The sequence below is a fragment of the Lycorma delicatula genome, chromosome 3 (assembly GCF_047948215.1).
Source record: "Lycorma delicatula isolate Av1 chromosome 3, ASM4794821v1, whole genome shotgun sequence".
In the NCBI taxonomy this organism is placed as follows: Eukaryota; Metazoa; Arthropoda; class Insecta; order Hemiptera; family Fulgoridae; genus Lycorma; species Lycorma delicatula.
Window position 1 is genome coordinate 173,482,904 of NC_134457.1, and position 19,496 is coordinate 173,502,399.

The window sequence follows — 19,496 nt, forward strand, 5'->3', positions numbered from 1 at the left end:
TTATAAGTTATTTTTTTAATTCTTATTTATTTGTTTCAGTAAAAATTACAAGTTTGGTCAGCATGGAGTATATGGGTTAAATATTACAGATTTTGAGTGTTCTCCAATTTATGTAATAAAACCTCCTGACAATCCTTTTTATCGTAAGATATATTTTTTCACATTTTTCCATAGAATGTAATGATGATTTTTACAGTACCTTTTCAGCATTATTTTTGTTTTATAAGGAAATATTGAAAAGTTTCCAATTTCAGATTAAGAAAGGAATATAGACCTTCCCATTAAACATGATATTTCATCACATATCCAACTTTAATGTCAACATATAATGTGTATTGTGTCTCAGTTTTCAATTGTTAAAAAACAAAATTTCATATTCATCTCAATTAAATACTCAAATTAACTAAATAAAATTGACAGCAGATGTTGTATTTGTGTCTTAGGTTTCATTTGTTCACATAAAAAAGTTCCTATATTTTTTCTTATCTATGAAATATTTCAGATTGCAGATGCTGTTGCCTCAATCAGTAAGAATATTTCCACTCATTCAAACTTTTTGGTTAAGAAATTTATTTTGGCTTGAAAAGTTGAAATAATAATAACACTTGTGTAATGAAAAATATTAATAATTGATGTAATCTATTATTATCATTCCATATTTCTTGTAATATAACACTTTAAGTTACTTGACTGTCATGTATTATTATTTTAATTTACTGTAAAATAGTCTGATTCAAACCAGAAATTTATATTCTAAACTCATCAGTGTGTTTAGCTGATAGTAGACAAATTATGTTTTGACTTACAAACTAATTAATTAATAATTGTGATGTTTGGTAGGGAATAAGATGTCTGTATCTCCTTCAGAGCTATATATTTTTGTAAATTATAGGATTTTTTTTTTTAAGGATAATTTATAATTATTACATGATATGACTTCATTGTAAGGAAAATATAATGAAAATATCACAGCGTTTCTGTGATAAAAATGTTTTAATTTTTTTTAAACTGTGTTTAAAAGTATTTGTTGCTGTTTTTCAAACTGTTTTGTATTTAAATTAGTAAGTATATTCGTGATATAGATTTATTTTCTAAAAACTTCCCACCAGTAAAAAATGGCTAAATGTATCTTTAAAATTTATAGGTTATAGAGATTGTTTATTTGCGATATGTTTTTATGTGTAAATAATAGTATTTACTCTTATGGTAATGAGACATTCAAATAGTAATACTTCAAAAACATCAGGAAAAGCATAGTATTACAGTTAATTATATTTATACTTCATTTATACTGTCAAATCTGCTGGTATCAAACTTAGATATTGGATTTAGAAAGAATTTATAAAATTATGCAAAGCTTTCATTTAGGAAATCTGGAAAAAACATTAAATACTTTTTTTAATGTATTACGGAAGAATGTAAAAAATTAAGCATTTTATTAGCAAGAAATGAAAGTTGCAAGATCTTTTGAATAGAGGAGAAATTTATATATTTTGGCTGTAGAATGAAAATACCGAAAGTAAGTGAATTTGGTTGTAGAAGATATTAAATAGTGTAAAAAAAAGAAACATAAAGAATAGAGTATAAGAAATCTATAATTGAGGATATAGGAGATATATTGTAGTTGGGGAAGAGATAAATATAGAAAAGAAAGAAGTCATACGCCATATTAAGACAGTATCTGTTAAAATAAAGTAATGAAAAATGGTGTAAATACTGAAGATAAATCTTAGTGCTTTGAAACTTGCAAAGGAATTTAATGATAAAATAGTTTATTTTCTGTTAAATAGTTTATATATATATATATATATATATATATCTGTTATATAGTTTATATATAATAAATAGTTTATACATATAAAAGGATTATAAATAATCCTTTAAAAAGAGTATTGTTTTATTTAAGATTTACTGTTAAATAAATTAAGGATAATTGAGATAATAGATAACCAGTATTTCTTGTCATTTTGGCATGTTTTTGTGATTAATAGAAAATTATTGTTGTGAATTTATGCCATTGTGCTCATATAATGGATTTTTCTGTTTAGTATTTTGGTAGTGAATTTTTAAGATAATGAATAACAGAATAAAAAGAATGTGTGTATTTATATAAATGTTGGTTGTATAATTTTTGTTGACAGCTTTGTTTTATTTCTTGGGAGCTGTAACCTTAATTATATTATTATGTATTTTTCTACGAGTAATTAGTAATTACCATTTATGGACAAGAATTCAGATGAAATTACAACAATGTTTTGGAGTAAGAATAGGATCTTCAGTTGATGATGAAGTAAGTATTATTTTCTAAATTTCTTCTCATTATATTCATGAGTGAATGACTTTATAATGAAGTGTTTACTTTGAGCTAGACTAGTTTAAAAAGAAGTATAAGAAAATGGAGGCATAGCTTTTACTACAACTATTTAAAAAATGTTTGGTTTTATTTTAACAGTGATCATGTTCTGTAGAACATGACCACCTGCTGAATCTAACCGTCTTCCTTAAGTAATAACTTCTTTAGCCTCTCCAGAAAGATGTAATTTGATGTTTACTGTTACTAATAGAATTAATCTTTATTTAACACATTATATCTAGAATTTTCAGTATTAAAATTAGTATAAATTTTAAGGGTAAATTATTAATCGCTTACATTTTGTATTTTCTATAAAGTGATAGTGTTTTTGCAGGGTTAAAAGAGGCCCCAGCTCTTAGTTTAGTCTGTAAATAATAGTTTATTGACAAACACTTGCATAATAATTTACAGAAAGTGTTGAGAATGATGTCCATCCACTTTTATACACTTGTCAACATGTTTGAACATGTTATGGCTACTCTTGTTAGCTGTGCCCTATTTCTTGGATAGCATTGGTAATGTTTGTCTAGATTCCTGCAGGGTGTGTGGATTGCTCCTATACAATTTTTTTTAAGTGATCCCACAAAAAGATTTTTGGACTAGTCAAATCAGAAGATCTTGGTGAGCACAATCCTTTAGAAAAGATTCTTGCACCGAAAATATTGTATAGCATCTTCATAGCAGAGTGAGCTGTAAAGCAAGTGGCGTTTTTTGTTTGCAACTAGCAGTCGCACTCATCCTCTTGCAGTAAGACTATGAACTATTGGATAATTTTTTTGGTATTTGACAGCATATAGTTTTCTTAAAAAACATAGGTCTTTTATTCGTCACCTTGAAACCACAAACTGTACACCTATTCTTTTGGGGTGTAGGGGAGATTCAAAGAAAATGTGTGGGTTTTCAGTACCCCAGATCCGGTAGTTCTAATTAATAACATACCCGCCAAGGTGAAACCACACTTCATCTGTGAAAAACACTTGATGTAAATACCAATGTTGCCTCTGATGTAATTCTTGAACCATTGAAAGTAGTGAACATTTCTAACATAATCAGCATTAGTTAGCTCATAAAAAACTTGCATTGGATACAGATAACATTTCAGCATTATTCTCACTGCATTCTGGACTGAACCTAGAGAAATTTTCTTTTCCCGGCTCAGCCCTCAAAATTTTATGAGATCTTGTATAGATCTTTATTATATCTTGCTGCTTTAATTTCCTGTACGACCTGTGTCGTTAAAACTGACCCATGTCGGACATATTTCTGGTCTAACGCTGAACTATTTCACAAAATTTTTTAGCTAATTTTTGAGTAACATTTTTCACTGTTGCTTCACTTTCAAATTTCTCCCTGAATTTTAGCATACACAGAACATGAGTTCTCATCTCTTAAGTAAGTTTTCATCACGAATACACATTCTTCAACAATTAACCATATTTTAACAAATAACAACACATGATTACGCAACCTTGTTCAAAAGCCGGTTCTTGACATCGACTGGCAATACTCAAGTGTGCAGGCAGTCTTCCCACTCCAACTCCAGTCATACCAACAGCTTTTACATTATTTTACCCAGCTCATACTAATATATACATTTAGTATTAACTACTGATTGATGGGAGGGGGCCTCTTTTAAGTTGAACCCCTATGAAATGGTCTAAAGTGACCATTTTTCATTAGCATTAAAGGTCAATATAGACAAGTTCTTTTGCATTTACTTGCTTAGCATAATAGATTTTAAACATTTTTCTCCAGTATTTTCATATTTTCTTTTACTTGGATTAATGTATTTAGGTAATTATTATATTCATTTATATTTTTTTGGTTTATGTGAAAATAATTTTCTTTTCTTTAAGGATTCAGGCACTCCTAGTGGTGATTCAGCACCATTAGTACCATCTGAATTAATTCCTGCTATTCGAAGACTTCAACAAACACGTATAAATTCTCTAGATACTTTCAGAGGGTTTGTATTAATTAAATTTATTTATTTATATTTATCATTAAATACCATTATCAGTTATTGTTTACTTGTACCGAGTCATGCTCTCTTCTTATTTATGGTGTACAATTTCTGTAATGAAGTGTGGCAATCATCAAAGGGATTTCCAATTTTGACTTTCTAATTTGAACAGTTCACTCAAGATAAATTTGAACCATTCCCTCAAGTTCTGTCACCAAGACTTGCACCACTGCCTCATAGATCTCATTCCTTAGACCTTTTCTTGAATTATTAATTGTAACAACTGATACTTTTTTTACTTTTTACTCATTTAAAAGTTGAAAATCAGCTTCTTAATTATATTATGTTTTTTGGCACTTAATTTCTTTAAGATTTCTATCTCTCTTTAACAATAACATCCATGTAAAATATAGACTATTTTCTTCCATATTTTTATTATAGTTAAAAAAATTTGAAATGTTTAGGGTATAAAAATCTGAAATTAAAGTCTATTAAGATTTTTTTTCACCTAAGATACATAGAGGATCCTTTGTAATGATTGCCAATTAGTAGGTATATTTTATGATTTAGCTTGATTATAAATTTAAAAATAATGAAATTTTTTATTACAACGCTATTAATTTCTTACATTCCTAGCACTGGATTTTAAGCATTCATTTTACCTCTGATTGATAATTGTATAAAAAATGAGAATTGTTTGTTAAAAAAGAGGGATCGAAAATAACATAGCACAAAAGGCATAACCAGTTTATAACCAATCCCAGATTGGTAAAAAAAACTTCATATACATTAATATTTAGTTATTTTTAATGTCTATAAAAATCTCATTCAGTTCACTCACAAAAAATCAGTTTTACCAAATTTGGAAGCAGTTCTTTTGAGAACAAGGAATAGTTTTTTCCATTTCAACTACATTATTGCTGGGATTGATCTACATTGGAAACATAAATATCAGAAAGTTTTCTTATAATTCTGTGCTGGGAATTTGAATTTTTGCATATTTTAGTATAATATTTGGGTTCAGTTGGTAATCAGTATTATATTTTTACTTTATGTGAGTTTGTTTCTACAGTTTCTATCTTATTGATATTTTATGTTTTTGTTCCTATAAACATTATAATTAAAAATTATTCCCCAGTAAAAAGATGATTCAAAGTATGAAAAAAATCAAGAAGGATGCTGATTATATAATTAAAATTACATAAATGATTGGTCAAACTATAAACTGTGATGTGAAATTCTATATCATTTCTACTATTGCACTATAAATTAGAGACAGAACACACACACACACACACACACATCAGATTTGAGCCATTTTTCTTTCGGTCATAATATGTTTTTTCATAAATATAATATTATATTATTGAGTAACATAAACAAAGATTGCAAAAAATGTCAGTTTTGTATTTACATATCATTTAGACATTTTTGAATAGTGTGTTACATGCTCTAATAACTGTATAACAGTGAGTGTAAAAACAGAAAATAAATTTATAGTAATAATAATACTAAAATTAATTTGTAGCAAATTCAATTAAAACAGGTCAACATAGATAAGGCTAAGGAATATATGTATGAATATTCCTTCAGAAAGATGTACTTATGGTGTACATACGTCCTGGAATTTTTAAGTACTAAAACTGTTTTTAGTTAGAGTGATCATGAAATTTTAACGTTTGTAAAAATTTGCAACTGCAAAATTTGACCTGATTAGCATACTAATAAATACTTACAGATTCCTTATAAATACATATACTTGTTAGTTACAGAAATATAAATAGATGTAGGTGATTTGACCTGCTAAATTTTACTTAGTTTTTTGCTGTTTTTTTCTATCACTATTTATTTTTAGTGATTAATGTTACAATTTCATTTAAAATTGTTTTCACCATGAGAGTAAGTAACTTAATTCTGAAGTATTGAAGTTTAGTTACTGAATCTTTACTACAATAGTTTCTATATTATGCATTTCTTAAACTTCTTTAAATCTAAATTTGTTTTAAAAAAATTATTAAAACTATAAAATTTATTTGTTTTTTCCAGTAATAAGCTAACACCCAGCTTAATGTTTTGTAATGATGGATGAATTTTTGTAGCATAGGAGAATGCCATGCCGGATTGTGGGTTTGAACCCAAAATCTTCTAGATGAAGGGCAAATGTGCATCCCTCCATTATGGTGATAGTAATAGTCTTGTTGACATTCATTTTACACTTTCACACTTTGTTGTTTGAGTAGTGTAAATTTAATTTTTACAAATTGCAACATGTCTTAATGGAGATCACTGGCACAAAACAACCATCCACAAGACAGCTAAATGAGAGCTAAATTGTTAGGTCCTTTAGAATAGATTCATTTTTTAAAGAAATAACTATTTTTTTTTATGTCTCAACAATTTTATGTTTCAATATTTGAATATTAAGTAACACCTTGATTTCATTCCAGTATTAAAATTCACACTTTTTTATATTAATTTATGATATTGATTTGTTGTACACTTTACAAGTTATATTTTTAATGTTTTACTTTTTCAGGATTACTATTGCTTTAATGGTATTTGTAAATTATGGGGGAGGAAAATATTGGTTTTTCAAACATTCTACTTGGAACGGATTGACAGTTGCTGATGTTATATTTCCATGGTATGATTTAAGAGTAAAGTAACAGTTTTTAATTTAAAATTTATTTGTAATTTTAAAAATAAAATGTTATTGAATTTGGGTTTTATCACTGTAACTTATTCATTTTAAAACAAATTCTTTGAATTTTGTTATTGAATATACTTATCTACCTTTTACATTATAACTTTCAAATGAATAAAAAAGAAGGCACTGAAAACACAAAAAACAAAACTAAAGACAATCTGAAAGTATTTGACCACAATTTTTTTTAAGAACATTTACCTTTCAAGGGTTTACTATCTTTCAAGATTCAACAAACAGTCGATTGCAAATAAGTCAATTTAAAATAATTTATTTAGAATTAAATTCTGTGTTAAGTTATGATGTGTTAAATTCAGTTATCTATGTATGTCTGTAAACTGAATAATAATATTTTACGCCTTAAAATATGCTCTTTTTGACCTATCACTTAATGGATTAGTCAATATACTGTGTGCATCCTTGATAAATAAGAATATTTTTGTTGTGTATACATTTTGTGAAATTTTCCAGTTTGATTCCATTATAATTATTTGTTCTTCACTTTATTTTTAAGAATCCTTATTTTGATAATCATCTATTGGTGCAAAGATTTATGCATATGTTCCAGATTACTCATAGTTCATAAACTTATTTGGTAAATCCATCTCCACTTACATTGCAGACAATATGTCTATCTTTATTCTTAGTAACAGACTGTTGTAATTTTATGTTTTTAAATATATATATATAATCAGTAGTAATATATTTCATCTACATGCCTCTTTTAATATATTATAATAAGATAAAACAATAAAAAATCTATTTGATCATTAATTAAAAGTAATGCAATTTTGTTTTTATAAAATATTCCTATGAATATGTTACTGTTATTAATCATTATAATTCAATAATTAAAAAGAAAGTCTGATTAATTTTTTTTCGTAGTGAAATCATTGATTGAAAAGTTAATCGGTTAATAACATGCAATTGTTCTGAAAGAAAGGAGTATATTAATATGTTTCACCATCTTCCAATGTTTTTCTTGACTGTGATATATGTAAATTACCTGCAATACAAGTGAAACCAATGAAGGTTGTCTTTTTTTGGCAGTAATGACGTTCATTTTAATCCCGAGTGTTTTTTTCTTCTTTGGTTATGCTATTGGCAAATTTTTTTCTTAATTTTTGTGCATTTGTTTCAGGTTTGCTTGGATTATGGGAGTTGGAATAGCTCTATCTGTTAGGGCTAAATTACGCTCTGGCTGTAAAAGATATGTGATACTTGGTAATATATTTCAAAGAAGTATGTGTTTAGTTGCACTGGGGGTGTTGTTTAGTAATTTACATGATAATAATTTGACTGTGCTGAGGTTGCCTGGCGTGTTACAGCGATTAGGTCTTTCTTACCTTATTATTTCATCTTTAGAATCTGTTCTTATGAACAGGCAACCAAACTTCCAGGTATGTAGGTAATATACTGAGTAACATACAATAATGAAAATCCTTTATTTGAACCTCTTTCTATCTTGATATTGTTTTCTTCTATTTTAAAATTACATTTTTTGGATTGTGTAAACATATTGATTAATGCCATGACAACACGTACATGAATTTTCATACTATTCACTTTATTACTCTAATTTGTGTATATATATTATATATATAAAAAACAGAGAACAATGTATGTGTCATTGCTTGCTGTTGTCTTTGTTAGATACAAACTAATTAATATACTTTATTGTAAATCTATCTTTATTGAGGTTTATAAACATTCTTGGCTACAAAGTATCTTTTTCCATTTAAAGTAAATATTTATCTCTAATAATGTATATCTTTATAGGAAAATATAGAAAAAGTTTAATCACAAGCTAATGTTAGTAAATCTACAGTTAGCAGCCAGTTTATTAGTTAAATTTTTATATGATATTTATTATGTGATTAATTGCATCAAAAATTAAATTTTTGACTAAAAAAAAATTAAATTTTTGACACATTTTTTGGGTTTTGTTTTTAGTTGTAGTAAAAATATAAAATCATGCCCCAATTAGTTAAGCATGTGATTAAACTGAAAAAGGGTAAAAGGTTGTTATATTAACATTTGGTATCAGATTTTTGTTTAAAGGTTTTTTAAATTGTTTTTTGATTTTTCATGTTTTTGTTTCAGTATGGTCGTTGGGTTATACTGCAAGATATACTTGATTCTTGGATTCAGTGGATAACAGTTGCATTTATTGTCGGTTTACACACTTACATCTCATTCTATTTAAAAGTGCCTGGCTGTCCTGAGGGTAAGAGCATTTTTTTAAATATATGGATTAAAAAAATAAAATAGCAAACATTACTAATATTTTTTGTAGTATTATCTGTTTTATAGTTTAAGGTAGTTCAATGTTAGGTTTAATAATAATAATAATAATAATTGTTGTTGTGAAGGTTTTATCATTATTGGCTTATTCAAATTGTTTTTGTATTATAATTCTGTTGTAGATTTTTATGGAGTTATGTCAATATTTTTATTAGAATTGTTTTTAATGTTTTCTATACCTAATTCAGTTAGCGTATAAGTAAACAGACTGCGGGTTCAAATATTCATGTGGGCGATTCACAAGCATCTCCTGTAAATCCTGATGCATAAAAAAGAAACTGCACGACATTAATATTCAGTAACCATGCACTATTATATTTTACAAAAATTATACGTACATTTTAAATTTAAATAAATTAAGACTTTGTAAATAATCAATAAATATTTCTTATCTTGTTCGGCACATCTGATAACCCATGAGTATTTTGTTCATTAAAATTGTCTACTGTTATGTAGTTCCTTGAGATTTTTTAAGGTGTTCAACAGTATCTATTACATGTTTTATGCAGTTTTTACATTCCTGTTTGCCTATTTTATTATTCGCTTTTAAACATAAATTTTTAACATAAGATATTTTAAAAGTAGTATTTTCTGATGCTATATAACTTTTGATTTATTCCCAAATTAACTCAATAGGAATGAGTTGACAATGATAGGGAGGTAATCAAAGCATGGTTTTACCACTGGATCTTGCTAACTTATCAGTTTTATACACATTAAAATTATTTTTAATACCTTTTGCAATAATTGGACCTTCAGTTCATCCTCTTAAAATGATCACTCCTTTTGAATTGAAAGCCACATTTTGATATCATTATTTTTCCAAGACAAGGCTGGAGTTTTTTTCCTTTTTCCATGAATGATAAGGTTCACTGTCTAAGACAATACCAAATTACCTTTTAGAAGAGGTAACTAATTGCTAAACCATTTTTTTAAAAAAGTTCATCTCATTATGATAAATCTCCTGCAGATTTAGATAAAAAGATCCAGAGACTACCATTGATAAACCTAATATCACTGTTGATTTGCTTCATTATTAGATGCCTATCTTTAACCAATGGAGCCTTATTACTGGTTGATAAGCCACACAGAAAGGCTTCTTTTGACGAATTTATAGCTTTATCTTAACAAACGAAACTTTTCATGTGGCCTTTGTTGGCCCAAGTTTTGTCCATATAATATATTCTACAGCCTTCTAGCCTTATTTTCTTTATTTTAGTGAGGTAATGTCTTCATTTAATGATATCATCGTTGTCAATTAAAGCACTTTCCTGGTCCTGTTTTTTATATTTAAAATTCATACTTTTTAACAATTTATAAAACGTTGTTTATCGGAAATCTGATAGATTATTCGTCATTTATAACTTATAACACTTTTTCTAATATAGGCTGTTCATTTCAAAAATAAAATTTTTTGTACTTTTTTATGAATTGTATTTTTATCAAAATGTCAACTTTTTCTTCAATTGGCTTGCGGGGTTTTGTTTTCTTAGGAGACCGTAATTCATTAGTAGATTTATACTCGTGAATCACATTGTACACTGTCACAGTACTATGTGATAGAATCACATAGTAGCACAACTTCCACTTATGTTAGCAGTTTTATTAACAACATCCGAAATCAGCATCATTGGATTACTTTGTAATTTTATAACCACATCATTTTAAATGATGTGGTTAACCACACAACCTAGGACTTTTTTCACAGCCTTTTTACAGAGGGGATATCAATAATCATACACTATTATCAGCTGAATTGGTATCAGACATGGTGTCAGAATAATAGTATAACTTAAGTTGTAAGGTACAAATCTACGAATACACTACACCCATGTTACAGTATACTTAAAAAATTGCATTATATTAACTTTATGAGTAAATGAATAAATAATAGAAACACAAAAATTGAACATAAGAATAAAACATTGATTATATAAAAAGATAATGGTTTCAGTTTAACTGTGAAGACATAAAATTATATAAACATTTGATTACATGGCTACTATATGACTAATTATACAGTGACTAATATATGAGTAATGATTATAGTGTTGTGTGTATATATATATATATATGACCGCATTGTGATCAGAATTGATAAATGAGACGTGACTCAGCAGAATCATGATGAACTCACTCATACAATTGCAATATTTGTTTATTCTTCACTCTATAAGCTAACTGAATGCAGTTAAACAATAACATTAATGAGACATTTGAACTAAGTTTGATGGTAAAAATTAAATTCAAATTATTTTTGTTTGACCAATCATTTCACTGGTCTAATTCACTTTTACATATCTTTTTGTTTTCCAAAAAAATTTAATTAGAACATATTTGGTGTGTACATCTGGATAAAATATAACCATTTGCTTAGAGCAAAACAGAACATGCATGTTTGGCCTTTCCAACATCACCAGTATTTTCGTTCCAGAACTGTATTCCATTAATAAGGCCTTACGTATGGTTCAGTCCAAAATTTTGACATGTTCTTGTTTGTTCAGATTCCATGAGTGCCTTACATACATCTAGTGACATATTTACAGATATCCTGTTTGTGAGATTCAGAGTATTATTTAGCAAAGGACTGGATGTAATACAACAGTGAGCTTCTGCTGGATCCCCAGCCATATAGGAATTTTAGACAATGAGCGCAAAGACAGTGCGGCAAAAGAGGCTTGTTTTCACCTTCCATTTACCAGTAGTGTTGCTTCTAATGACTTCTCTGTTTCCTGAAGGGGGTAAGTTCATGATGAGTGGCAAAATTAATGGGATGCCACCATGAACAATAAACTTCAGCCATTTAAGAACATTGTCTCACCGTGGAGCTCCTCATGCATAAATAACTCGATGAGGTTATTATCTGCCATTTGCAAATAGGATGCACTAGGCTCACTCATGGATATCTGATGACTCAAATAGATGACAATTTGTGCTCATTGCAACTGCTGACTGACAGTGACAGTGCACCACATCCTTGTGAATTGTATCTGTTATATGGTATTGTGTCGCAGATTTAAACTGAGGGCTAACATACGAACTATTCTAGGCGATAATAAAATTATATGTGTCTTACAATTTCGTAGGGCCATCCATTTGTACTCATATATCTGAATTACTGTTGTGTTTTTCAGGTATTCATGCCAATTACTATATAGCAGCTGGAAATTTTATTATTTTAGTTGCGATATAAAATGTGTTATATGTTGGTTTACAAATTTATCATCTCTGAGCGATGATAACTCCAAAGTGTTTTTTGTCCAGGAAAAAACAAAAAAAAAAAAAAAAATGGAAATATAATTAGTAAAGTTTTTTAGCTTCTCGTATATGGGACATTCTTTTACAAACCGTACAGATTTGGTCGAAAATTGACCAACACATTTTTGATTTAGCTAAAACTTTTTTTACGTGTTCTACATGACAAAAAAAGATATACCTATTCGAGGATTTTTTTCTTTTCATTTTTTTTGAAAATTGAAAGGATTGAAAATTTAAGAATTTGGTGATTTTTGGCTTGTAGTATATTTTTAAAAAATTCATAACTCTGGTTCTATTTGAGCTACAGATTTCATTTTAAAGGTAAAAGAATGAGCTTTAATAAAAAAGTACTTGAAAAAAAAATTATTTACAAATTGAAATTGTTATAAACAATTAAAATGTTTAAATCTATTTTTAACAATTGCCCCCCCTCCCCCACGTATCAAGTTTTTAATATTTCTATCGTGTTCTCTGTCAAATTTCCTTTCGATAACGCTTTTTTTATCGATGGGGAAATAATTATTACTATATGAAAAAAATTAATTAATCTAGCGTGGTTCGTCACATCGGCGCGCTGGTCACAGCGCATGGCCCATTTTCTTGTCTCATTTGGTTTTTTCTTAAATATTAATAATTATTCAATTTTTCAAATAAATAATCTTATTTGTTAGCCAAGAAGAGTATAACAATTTGGGGAAATAAATAAAAAACATCATTATTAAAAAATGTTAATTACTTTATTAATATTTTGATACGTCATAATCAGTGAGAAAGCACCTCGTCCAGTATTATATTACATAATGGTTTTAAATATGTACATTTCTTACTTAAAAATTTTTACAATGTTACTTTTTTCATACAATGAAAATTGCTTCGCTTCCAATTCTTGAAGGGATAGTGGAATCATACAGTGATATTTTAAAGTTCCCTTTATTGTTAAAGCTTTTTGAAAGCAAGCTGACAACTGTTTTTCTTCTTTTTTATAATCTTCATTTATCGAATAACGACATGTAATGTTTGGTAGAGCTTCTGTGTCCAGGTAAATAATTCTTCAGGTGTACGAATAGGATTATTTATTATTTGTAGGCTAGCTCTAGCAGCAAGTCTTTTCAAAGTGCCACCAATTCCATCACATGGACCTTTTCCATGTGAGGTTGGAAAAAAGTGCCACTCAGCTGCTAATTTAAAATCTTGCTCGTGATGAGCAAGATTTATAAAATTTTTTTAATTTTTGTATTGCCCACTGGCACCGTCCGAAAAATATATTATTTATTCAATCCCCTGTAACTCTGATTTTATAAACTCTATTAATTGTCTTTGGAAGAGATGAACTGCCACAGTATCGTGGCATAAACATTCAGACATGGATACAAAACTTTTGATTTTTAATTCATTTTTATCGTCTCTATAATATATTGAAAAAGGATGTATTGTCACTTGATCGTTATTCCAGTGAATACCTTGAACGGAATTTTGAATTGCAAAAGCATAATTCTCAGAGAAATCACAAATGACAATGCATTCATTTTTCATTAATTTAATTTTTTTTTCATTTAAAAATTCTCTTTATTTATTTACTAAAAATGAATGCAGTAATAATTTTATCAGATTGCTACCTAAGGATTGTAAAAATTCATCGACAGTAGATATTAAAGTTCGTAATAGTCCTTTTCTCATCAATTTTAATCCATTGTTTGTACTTAACGTTTTCAATTAATTTTTCTTTAAAATTTTGTTTTAATTGATCAATAATATTTGTTATACCAAATTAGTTGTGATTGATTTTAAATTAGCCCCATCAATTAATAATTTTACATTTTCATGTATAGGGCAGACACAAACTGAATGTGTACCAGCAGATCCTGCTAACACACAGTGTTTTGGTCGTAAGGTAGCGAATTTCGAAAAACAACATTTTGCTGTTGGATTATTCATTTTGAATATTTTATACAATTCTTTTAAATTATTTAAGAGTAGATGTTTTTGCATTTGAATTCTTTTGCCATTCACATTAATGAAGACGAAATCTTTCTTGCCTGGCATTAACTGAGTGTAATCATCAGACTGATAAAATGTAATTATTAAATTAACGACATCTGCTTGTAAAGATGGATGGCTCTTAGGAGTTGGATCACTTAATATCCCTTTTTCTTGAGCAATTCTTTTTGCAACAGTTATCATGTGTCGAGTAGCGGTAGGAAAATTAAGTGATATTTTTTTGTAAGACCAATTTCTAAAAATAGTCAAAATTTGAATTTTATGAGTTCGGTCTTCTGTAGTGTTAAAACTTTCTTGTAGTTCTCAAAATTGCAATATCATCATCATCGTCATCAAGATCGTCTGGACCATCGTCAGTTATATGAAAAACTTTTTTCTTGATTACTTCGGTAATTTTTTTTACTTTTTCTTCAGAATATCTTTTTTGAGTCAGTTTTCTTTTTTTGATCGGTGAAGATCCTAAAACACTTAATCCCTTATTTAAATATTCAATACGATCATTAATTAACGTTGCACTTTCACTCGACAGTCCAGAAGTTTCTCCACTACCAGTGTTATTGTCTGATTCTTCGTTACACGGCTCCTCTGTATTTTTCGGCTGAAAAAAATAAAATACTTTACGATTAATACTCATAAACACAATCGAAACACAAAATAATTGCAAAGTAAATAGATTTTTTTACGATTTTTTTTTTCAAAATTCACGCGCATAAAACGGTGCGCGTTTGGAAAGTCAATTAAAGAAAACTATGAAACATTATTTTCTCAGATGCTTTATATTCAATACCATATACACAATATTAACAAACAAGAAGATAGTTAATAACACTTACAACTCGGTTATTTAAAAATTGAGAAACCAATGTTTCATAATTTTAAGGTTATGTATACAATTATGCATGCGCAGGCTTTTGTTAACTTATTTGTAAATAAATTCATGCATACCATTTCAACTTCAGCATTTGTGATCTTGTCATTATTTTCTTCGTTGTTTTTTATACAACGGCGACAGGAATCGCAAATTCTCTGTTGTAATGACTCCGTTGTTATAGGTAAATTAAGTGCTCGTAACTGATGTTCATTCACTTTTCTTAAATTTGACAGTTGTTTCTTCGGATGACTAATTTTTTAAAAAGGATTAAAACATCTATCAGAACGAATGCCTGTTCCTTGTAATGTTTTTAACACTTTTTTTGGCATTGTTTTATTTACACACAAAAGGCCACAGTGACAGAGCGGAAACGGCACTGTGACCCGTGCGCCGATGTGACGAACCGCACTAGATTAATTAATTTTTTTCATATAGTAATAATTATTTCCCCATCGATAAAAAAAGCGTTTTCGAAAGGAAATTTGACAGAGAACTTGATAGAAATATTAAAAATTTGATACGGTGGGGGAGGGCAATTGTTAAAAATCGATTTAAACATTTTAATTGTTTATAACAATTTCAATTTGTAAATAATTTTTTTTCAAGTACTTTTTTATTAAAGCTTGTTCTTTTACCTTTAAAATGAAAAAAAAAAAAATGAAATCTGTAGCTCAAATAGAACCAGAGTTATGAATTTTTTAAAAATATACTACAAGCCAAAAATCACCAAATTCTTAAATTTTCAATCCTTTCAATTTTCCAAAAAAATGAAAAGAAAAAAAATCCTCGAATAGGTATATCTTTTTTTGTCGTTTAGAACACGTAAAAAAAGTTTTAGCTAAATCAAAAATGTGTCGGTCAGAAAGGTGTTCGGTTTGTAAAAGAATGTTCTATATTATGTTCATTGTGTTTAATATTAACCCACATTGTCTTCTTTTCTGGCACTTTTTTTGTTTTTTTGCTTTTACGACCTTATAGGATCATTTTAGTTCAATTTCTGGGCCATTCCATTTTGTAATTGGTTCTTCTTATTTCTGAATCATGTGAGTTACTTTATTCTTGCTTCTTTTCTTTTTGCCCACATCTCTTTGAGGCGTTCTGATCTTTGGCACCTTCTTTCTTTTTTCCTGTTTAGCCTCCAGTAACTACCATTTAGATAATTCTTCAGAGGATGAATGAGGATGATATGTGTGAGTGTAAATGAAGTGTAGTTTTGTACATTCTCAGTTCAACCATTCCTGAGACGTGTGGTTAATTGAAACCCAACCACCGAAGAACACCGGTATCCACAATCTAGTATTCAAATCCGTGTAAAAATAACTGGCTTTACTAGGACTTGAACGCTGTAACTCTCGACTTCCAAATCAGCTGATTTGGGAAGACGCGTTAACCACTAAACCAACCCGGTGGGTTTGATCTTTGGCACCTGTCCTCGTCTGAATGTACCCTGTTGGTTTTCTTTTTTATTTTAGGTTCAAATGTTATCATATTAGTTCTAATTAGTTTGTTGTATTTTCCAGATTTTGTGATTAGATCTTCTTTGGAGATTCTCAACTCTTCCATGTCTTTTTGGACTTCCTTTATCCATTTTGGTTTTGTTGTTCTTTCCTAGTATAAGTTAATTATTTGGTTTGCAAGTCATGTTTTCAGTTCTAAGTAGGTGCCCCAAGAATGAAATTCTTTTAGTTTTCTCATTTCTTTCTTGCCAGTTTATTTTCTCATTGATGTATGTGTTATGGTATCTCCTAGGTATTTAAATTTTCCCACTAGTTCCACTTTGTTTCTGTTTACGTTTACATGATTAATGCATAGTGGATCCCTGACCATAATTTTAGTTTTTTCGTATGATATTTTCAAACCTATTTTTTCAACAAGTTCTAGTGTTTCTATTTGGGTACTAGCTTATTTTATGTTGTTTGAAAGGAGGGCTAGATCATCTGCGAAACACAGGCAGTTTACTTTAATGTTTGTTCCAATTTTTATTCTTTGTGGATTTAATTTTCTCCATTCTCTAATTATGCATTCTAGTGCACAGTTAAATAATAATGGGGATAATCCATCTCCCTATCTCAATCCCATTTTTACTTCAAATGCATCTGATATATCTCCTCTGAATTTAACCTTTGACATTGTGTTTTTTAAAGTTAGGCTGATCATTTTGATTAGTTTTAGATGCAGACCAAAATTCCTTAGTATTTTTAATAGGGTTTCCCTACGTTTGCAGTCATATGCCTTTTTAAAGTCTATAAAGGATATTACCAGTTGTTTGTCTCTCGGTTTGTAATAATCAATTATGAGTTTTAGGTTTAGTATCTGCTGTGGGCAGCTTCTTCCGGGTCTAAACCCTCCTTGGTATTCCCCAAATTCATGTTGTAGTTGGTCTTCTATTCTGTTATAGATTATTCTAGATAATACTTTACACGTGCAATCTAATAAGGATATCCTTCTGTAATTATCTGGGTTTGTTTTTTCTCCTTTTATTAATATAAACTTAAACTTTGACATTTTATTTTTTTTCTAGCAGTGAGTTCTTTTGTCTTTGTATTTCAGGAAGGATGGGAAACACAAAAATATATGATAGATATTTCAATCAATAGGTTTATTACACAGCTATTGGACAAGAGTTCTTGGGAAGTTTATAGGCAGTTGCTCTCTACCTTGTAGCAGAATCTGCTGCCCCAATTATACTCAAATTGCGAAGAAGGTATCAAGGATAAGAAAACTGACTATATGATGGGAAAGCACCTCAATCCTCAGAAGAATTTCCAAATGAGATAAACAGTGCAATCTGGGTGTATGCTGAAGGTTCTGTGCACCCAATAGGCATCCATTCTATTCACAATCTCTGCATTACTGCTAGGGAATTACTGCTTAAAATATATGGTGATCTACTTAATGTTAGTATGTAAATTACTCCTTCTCCAAAAATTAAAGAGCAACTACAATTAGATTCAAGCTTTCTGATAGAATATCTTGATTGTGTGGTTAGAATTATCTAATTGAACTTTTTATGAATTAGATCAAATCTACACCATATTGGGGAAAGTTTATGAGTTCATATTATTGATTATTTTGTGTAACCATCTTTGGTTTTAGCAAAAATAAATACGATAATCAAAATTTAAACCTTGTGGGTACTTGTCAAGTGTTTCCTTGAGTTCCTACCATCCCTTCTACATAACGTATTCAGTAATGGTTATAATCCATCATTGTAATATAAAAGAATAAAAATATTTTACAGTTTACTGTCTGTACTGTTTATAGTATTATTAGCAAAAAAAATTATTCACTACTAATTTATTGAAATTTGTACAAAATAAAGTAGTAAAACAGAGAAGATATTTCTGTTTTTAGAAATGTAAGTATAAAGCTTTTATCATTTCATCTGATGGAAGGGTTTTTAAATTAAGTTTTTATTTTAGCAGATTATTATTTTTGTTTGTCTTAAAGGCTAATGTGAGATTTTTGTCCTTAACTTACTTGGCTTTTTTAAAATATTCTTTTGAGTTTGCAGGGTGTAATAATTCATGTTTTTATATTCTTAACAGGATATTTGGGTCCAGGTGGACTAGATGATCATGGTCAGTTTTTTAATTGCACTGGTGGTGCCGCTGGTTACATTGACAGGCAGATTTTTGGTGATAAACACTTATATCAACATCCAACATCTAAACATATCTATCATTCTCATACTCCATTTGATCCTGAAGGTATATGAAGTTCATGCTGGTATCAGAGTTTTAATAAAAATATTTTTTTAATAATTAACAAATAATACCTTAAACAGTGAATTGAAGCTGAAAGCTTTAATAGTAGTAGTGTTTTATGTAATTTTTAAGAGGCCAAATATGATAAAGTGTTACAAATTAACCTATTTACTTATTATAATGCCAGTTTAATATCCATAACTGCTTTATGAAGTCTTATTTAAGACTTCACATTGTTTATTGCATTGTATAAGAAATTTAATTTTACTTAACAGATAGCAGCCTTGTAAAACGTATAGTTTTAGGTTTACTTACATATCTGTTTCAATTAAATTAAC

The 19,496-nt window shown here is 28.6% G+C and overlaps 1 protein-coding gene across 1 annotated transcript in view; it reads left to right on the forward strand.

Annotated features, from left to right (window-relative positions):
* Nucleotides 1-19,496, forward strand: part of LOC142322225 (heparan-alpha-glucosaminide N-acetyltransferase-like) — a 67,529-nt gene that overhangs the window by 25,162 nt on the left and 22,871 nt on the right. Inside the window, exons 4-10 of the mRNA XM_075361048.1 lie at nucleotides 40-143; nucleotides 2,142-2,290; nucleotides 4,210-4,319; nucleotides 6,853-6,960; nucleotides 8,162-8,420; nucleotides 9,124-9,247; nucleotides 19,000-19,161. Coding sequence (XP_075217163.1) covers nucleotides 40-143; nucleotides 2,142-2,290; nucleotides 4,210-4,319; nucleotides 6,853-6,960; nucleotides 8,162-8,420; nucleotides 9,124-9,247; nucleotides 19,000-19,161 — 1,016 coding nt within the window. The remainder of the gene's footprint in view (nucleotides 1-39; nucleotides 144-2,141; nucleotides 2,291-4,209; nucleotides 4,320-6,852; nucleotides 6,961-8,161; nucleotides 8,421-9,123; nucleotides 9,248-18,999; nucleotides 19,162-19,496) is intronic.